Below are 7,198 nucleotides of genomic sequence, written 5' to 3' on the forward strand. Positions count from 1 at the left end.
CAGCGTTAACATATAATGCACTTATTTGTAATGACAACCTGGCAACCAAGGCACCAGACCTGCGCTGATTGGTCAACAGAACGTGGTCCTCATGTCCAGAAGAATATATCCCCCTGGTGCTGAAAAACGAACAAAGAAACGACTTGACAATGAAAAGAAACTGCAAACTCAACAACACTCTACAGGTGTTGAACCTATTTTACAAAGAGATCGTTAGTGCTGCTGTTTGAAAGTACATGAGTCTGTCATAGTAGTGCTCCTTCAGACCCCTGAGGCTGACGGCCAGACGAGAGCTCCGGGCCCCTGTGTTAGCGAGCACCGTACGTAATACGTCTGGATGAAGGATATTAAGCATAACATTTACACCAGAGATCCATGACACCAGCCCGGTAGTGTTTGCAGCAGGTGAGGGAGTGAGGTTTCGTCAATGCCCCAGGTCACTAATAGGCGAACTCCGGGGCTTTGAAATTAAACTTTGGAGTGAACAGTGTACGGCCCTCATTCACTCGTATCGAGCAGTTTGGGGGTCACTTTACATTAGGTTGAAAACTACACAACAAAGTGCCAAAATGACTCAGCTGAATGCTATCTGTGATAAACAAAACATACTTAAATCGGAGAACAGAGCTGTGGCAGTGGTTATAGATAACTGCAATTTTCAGAGCTCGCATCTTGAATGTAGAGGAATAAAGATAACATGCATGAATCACTTGAAATACAACTTAGACTGAGTTCATGATAAAGATAGATAAACAAGTAAACTTAAAACAAATTTAAGCATAACCAAAGCTAATTGAAATGTTCAGTAATGAATGGCCTATCACCACTTTTTTGCAAATGCTACTGCAACATAATCACAGCTTTGTTCATTTACCTTAACAGAGAAGATGTTTGTGGCAGAGTTTTTCCTTTTGAACAGGGCCAGTGATTACAGAGATTTTAACCATAGACGATACATTTATTTGCATCCCTTTGACACTGCAAGTTCCACAATAGAATCTTACCAGTCCATGTCTCAATGTAAAATGTTAGAACGCATGTTTTACTGCTAGCATCTGTGTGGAGGCTGCTATTGATTTTATGATAACGTACGTGGTGCAGGTGTTGGGATCAGACAGACAATTGATGAGCTCCGGGGCAGTCCGCGTTAGCGCTAAGGCTAAGGGGGGAAACCAACTATCTGTCAAGGCTATATTAGCACGCAATGTAACTGACAAAACATCAAGAGCAGACAGCTTCATCAAGATCTCATCCAGACCAGTATAGACCTGGTTTAGTTCAGGATTTGTCCTTGTACTTGATCAGTCATATAGGTTCTGGGTAAGAGTGTTTTATTTCTTGATTTATTTTGAGGTTCCATTAAAAGTTGATCTGATTTTCACAGCTTGAAACATGAAAAACAAAACTAGTTCATTTACAAATTTTCTTTGTAAATTAGTAATAAATTGCCCCAGTACAGATATATTGTAAAAGCATCTATACAGGTGAAAATGAGACTACAGTGCTTTTTCTGTATCTATTTATATAGCGTTTTATTCTCCGAGAAGCAGGGAAAGTGCGCTATTGGCATGCTAATGTTTCTTAGCTTTCCCCAGGATGGCAAAAATTGCTTGTGAAAAGTGTTTATAAACTCATTGCTGTGAATATTTAGGATGTTAGAAATACATTAGGTAAGTGAACATTACACATGGACTGGTGTAAGGACCTTAAAATTAACTACTTTTGTTTTTCACAATTCAAAACAGTACAAATTAGGTAACATATTAGAATGAGCAGAGTTTCAACCACATTTCATCATTCCTATTTCTTGTCACATTTTTTGTCTCCACCACAGGAGCAGAACCATCAAGCTCCTCACCCTCGCCATTGCTGAGTGACTGCTCTACAAATTCAGAAATATTTGAAAAAATTGCAATTGAGGTCAGTACTGAATGTCTATTGAAATTCAAAAGAGTTTTCATTTGCAGCAACTCGTCCCAAACATCCATAGAGATGCATTATACCAAAACAGTCTTAAAAAAAACTATATTAAAGAGTAACAACATAATAACTTGCTGGGTCACCACTGGTAAATACATGTACGCTCTGCAAGTTTGTGGTGTTTTGTTGCTTTTTAATAGGAGGTAGTAGACGATTAACTTATATTAACTATAATTTTGCGTATCTCTAAACAACATTTGTCAATTTTTACATATATCTTCCACTTAGAGTAATGATGTACCACACACAATTCCATTACATGTCATGGCATTTTTAAAGCCACACAGAGGTAAATTTTTTGTCCAAAGTTTTTAAGTATCAAAGAAAGAGCTGGCGTAGTATAACAATAACTGAGGCTACAAACATCCTCTCCCCCTGGTCCCGCTTCACACCCAGAGCCTGCACCGCTCTGTGGCTCTGCCTCTGCTGTACCCAATGCTCTGGTCATGTTTGAGCTGCTCTGACAGCCGGGAAGTGACGGGCTGCGATGGGCACGTGCCATGGGCTTTAGGGTCATCTATCAGCAAAAGTTAAACATTTCCACAGTTTTTCTGCTAATCTGAGTGACATCACAGTAATAACAATAGCCACACTGTAAAGAAATTGACTTGACCAGACCGGCCTAAGTCCCGCCCTCTGAGTTAGATGAGTGAGATTATTTCAAAGGTTGCAACAACACCATGAAATTACAAATTAATTAAATAGATCTTTTTAATTTTAAGCTTTAATGTTCCTTTAAATTATTTATGGCACATGCATTTAATTCCTTGTACATTTAATTCATTCGTTGTGCAATTCTAGTTAATTTAATTTCCTTTTGGCACACAAAGTCCTTCATACAGCAGTGTAGTCCCTCATGAATTAATTTGATATTTTGTGATGTCATCAAAAACACAGCCACATCTTCAATAAATGTCAGCATAAAATCAAATAAAATGTAATTAATTCATCAAATCAATAAATATTTTCAACATTTCAACACATTTAATATGTTACTATCTCTACAAAGTCGTAGTTGTGTAGCCTAAATCAACATTTAAATGTGTGCTATAAGAGTAAAATCCTGGAAAAGTAATATGTTAGTAAAGTAACACTCTACAGAAGTAAAGTGCTAGCAAAGTAACAAGCTAGAAAAGTAAAATGTTGAAAAAGTAAACTCCTAGAAAAGTAAAATTTTAGTTACATAATGGAAATAGGGCCAGGCCATTTTGCCTTAAAAAATTCCTCTCCCGATTCTTCCATGTCTGACATCGCAAATTTAGTCCAATTTGCGGTTTTCCTTGAAAGACGCCCTTGCGCACTGCCCTGCAGCTGATTACACTCACGCCGTACTTCCTGTAACAAGGCTAAGCCCAAAGGAAAGAGCTACATGGAGGTGGGGGAAATAAAATGCTTTTTCATCCAGACAAATCAATTTATCGCCCAGCCCTAACTGGAAAAATAAAATCGGACAAAAGTAAAATTTCTGTTCGGCTCGTCAGTTTTTGTTACACGTATATTTCACGAAATCATAGAAACATTTACAAACCAGGTCAAAACATCTGCATTTTGAACAGCAAATATTATAACATTTGTTCGACCCTTCCACTATCGCATTTTTTTAAATGGACTGTGTAATTTCAGCTTTCCGTTTGCCATTTTGAGGGCATGTTTAAAAAAAAAAAAAAAAGTCTCAATTTCTAGGGAAACAACACTAATTTTGTCATCACTCTGAAACCTACGGATATACCGGTATATATATATATATATATATATATATATATATATATATATATATATATATATATATGTGTGTGTATATATGTATATATATATATGATTTTAGTTAACAAAAACTTTGTTTTAGTCTCCAATAATATTTTTTATCTCAATTTTATTAGCAGACTATTAATCAATGCCATTTAACACAAAATAGCACAATTGCCACTTCCAAAGTCTGAACTCTGCTTTTGGCTGTAGACCACTGCATTAAAAGCATATCATTGACAACTGAAAATTATTACTTTTGAATAATTGCACAGCAATAGGCTCAAAAATAATCTTCTTTTTCATACTTTTTTCTTGTATAAGACCAATACAATAACATATGCATTGTAAATGGTCAAATATCTAACATTTATGACACTTTCGAGATCCTTTAATTAACCACAGGTGTTGCATGGTGCAATATATAGTATGCAGCTCAAGTTGATTTAAAGGTGTCCTATGTAACTTTTCTGATTAAAGGTCTACCACCTGCTTATCTCCATGGAGATGTTATTGGCAAAATGAGCTGGTAAATCCCTGTGTCCTTTTTATACATAATTTTTAGGCACAATTTGTTTAAACTATTTGTATTATTAACTTTGTTTCAAAGTGCTCTACTGTGCTCTACTTTCATACCTTTTACCAGAAAATAGACAGTTTAAAACCCTTTAAAATGGTGTATAACACGTATATTTTGAAAGTATAGTCTTTTAATAGATGTTTTAATTTTAATTAAAAGGGTTTAATGGGATTATCTGCTTTTGGGTTATTCTGTCAGTGGCATAAAGTCATGTCAATCATAGATTGTGACATTTTTGAAGCCTACCCAGAATGGACCGTACCATGGCTAGACACAGTTCACATCACGTAACCATCAGCTTTAGCAATCCAACCCCCGCATCACAGCGAACTTCAACACACTGCTTTTTCCTCTGTTTATGTCCCCGTCTGGTTCCTGTGCATCAGCACCAGATAGTTTTACTGCCACAGTCGCAAACTAAAGTCATCTCCATTCCAGCGTCTGCTTCTCCATTCCCACAAGCAGCCCTCTTCACTACGTTTCCTTGCGCAGAACTTTCACTACGCCCGCTGTCCATTTATAGTCTGATTTCTCTACAGAGCAAGAGACGTCTCGGGACCAATGTTTTTCATATTTTATGCCATGAAACGCAATATCCTACGTTTTCAAACAAATAGTCGTGGTGATACTTGGACTTTGGAATTTTATTTTATTCTACATGGTGTAAATTATTTGAACTTTCGAAGGTGGATTGTAAATTTTAAGCCCTCCACAACAATATATCCTGTCTCCTGAGGTCCTATTCCGTTTAAAAGCTGCAAAGCCTGTAGTTTAAACTTCTACAATCATATTCTGAAACACATGGAATTACAAAAGGTCAGGAAACTAAAAGACCTGATTTCAATAGGTCAGTTTAAATCAATGTTGAAATGTCTGGAAATGGGATATGTGATTTGTAACTGTTTTTATGTATTAACACTTTTTTTTTTTTAGCAAGAGTTTTGCCTGTAGTGTCTCTGAAAAAGAAATTCTCTCCCCAATATGACACCTGTGTTGACATACAGTTAACAAATCCTGCTATATATATTTTTCTTACTTACTAAACTTAGTGACAGGCGAATACTGGATAGCCTGTCCTGCAGCAGAAAAGCATGATTTATTACTTCCCACAGCGCTTGCATGGGGCTAGTCCTTCGCTCTCACTGACTTCCTCATCATGATTCCACCTTCAACCACCAAGTCTTTTCAGATACAACCACGACAAAAAATAAATATCTTGCACCACTGTCACCACCGGTACAGATATTTTCAAACCAGTTCTAAAGCACCTGTATATTCCCAAAAGAGCTGAATGTGCAGATACACCTTTAGATGCAAGACAGGACAGATCGTTTTCTTGGTGATGGGATTGTTTTACCGCATTGAGGAGGGGAGGAAAAAGCGAGAGAAACAAGAAGAGGGGAGAGATGCGAGGAGGATAGAGACGGAGGCAAACGATAGAGAGGCAGCGATAGGCCTGTCACTAAATCGATAATTAATAGTTGGATCAACATTTTTAGGGTTCAGTATTTATCGTGTGTATAATTTGTTTAAACCACCGGGGAAATATTTTGTTATTTATTTGTATATGATCATATTTGATTAGTAACTTCTTGACTAAATATAGATACTACCGGTAACTTACTACCTAAGTATTTCATTCTGCTGGTTATTTATTATTTTACTCATGTTTTTTAACATTTATTATACATTTATGTAGATTTTATTTTATTTTATGTAACAACAGAATAATAATGTACTTTCAATTACTGTTTAGCATATTTCTCTGCCCTAAGGATTGTTATTGTGAAAGAATAGAGGGAGAAAAAGAGGTAAAGAGAAGAGGTAGAAGTAAAGGCAAGAGACAAAGCGAACAGAGGAAAGTGTAGAAGTCAAGAGGTAGAGGTAAGAGGCAGCAGCAGATAAAGGTAAAGGGAAAAGGTAGAAGTAAGAGGCAGAGGCAAAGGGTTAAGGCAAGAGGTAGAGGTAGAGGCAGCAGCGGTAAAGAAATAGGTAGGGGTAAAGACAAGAGGGATAACTAAAAGACGAGGTAGAGGTAGAATTAAATCAAGAGGCAGAGGTTAAGGTAAAGGCTCCTCCACAACACTGTCCCATCTCAGTGTTTGGGAGGAGCACTACGATAGAACGCAGTAGAACTATCCCTCACAGCTGCATGGGGGAAGGTTCCATGTGTGTGCTGGAATGACAACCAACCCCCCCTCCAAAAAAAAATGATAACTGCTGCCCCGCCATCACAGACCACAGTACCTTGCGTTTCTTATCCCGCGAGCGACTCCTCTTCTTGCTCCTCTCCTCCTCCTTCTCCTTGCGCTCCTGCTCCAATTGCGCCTCTAAATCCTTGTTTTTGCGGAGGTGCTTGGCCGCTTGAGCCATGGTGTCTGTTCAGGTTGTTGCTATTTTTTTTATGAGGAGGGGAATCCACTCTTGGTTGTTGTGTGTATGAAGGCAGCCACAGCACAGCGCCTGATGCTGCTGCTGTGTGCTCCTGTCTCTGGGCCCTGCTGCTGCGGACTATTTCCCCTCCTCTCTCGGTGTTGAGCAGTGCAGTGACTCGCCATCTGCCGCACTGCTCTGCTCTTCCAGCTCCCTTTCCCTCTCCTCTCTCTCTCTCTCTCTCTCTCTCTCTCTCTCTCTCTCTCTCTCTCTCTCTCCACACTCTGCTTTGATCACCTCTCCCTCTTGCCTCCTCTTCAGACAATAGTGTGAAGACATGGAGACTGCACTCTAAGGACCGCACTGAGACGACGGCACTCAGCAGGCTCCTCTGCTTTATATTCTCAGGTTCTAAGGCTTTCCTTAATTGGTCTCAGAGTGAAGTCTGAAAAATTGGGTCATCAGGTAAAATGGGCCATCCAAAGTTGGAAAGGTTCCTGGTAGGATTCACAGTAAACA

General features: G+C 38.5%; 1 protein-coding gene across 16 annotated transcripts in view; it reads right to left on the reverse strand.

The window, feature by feature from the left end:
- ank1a (ankyrin 1, erythrocytic a) overlaps positions 1-6,831 on the reverse strand; it is a 185,442-nt gene extending 178,611 nt beyond the window's left edge. For 10 of the 16 annotated variants that reach the window (XM_072434208.1, XM_072434200.1, XM_072434197.1 and 7 more), the window contains exon 1: positions 6,554-6,830. In XM_072434208.1, the coding sequence (XP_072290309.1) occupies positions 6,554-6,679 (126 nt within the window). In that variant the 5' untranslated portion in view covers positions 6,680-6,830. Of the gene's footprint in view, positions 1-6,553 lie in introns of all 16 variants that reach the window. The other 6 variants (XM_072434207.1, XM_072434206.1, XM_072434199.1 and 3 more) reach the window with 1 other exon arrangement.
- Positions 6,832-7,198: the final 367 nt, after the last annotated feature.

Source organism: Eucyclogobius newberryi, unplaced genomic scaffold (genome assembly GCF_026437365.1).
Source record: "Eucyclogobius newberryi isolate DKJ021-1_F unplaced genomic scaffold, fEucNew1.0.hap1 SCAF_6, whole genome shotgun sequence".
In the NCBI taxonomy this organism is placed as follows: Eukaryota; Metazoa; Chordata; class Actinopteri; order Gobiiformes; family Gobiidae; genus Eucyclogobius; species Eucyclogobius newberryi.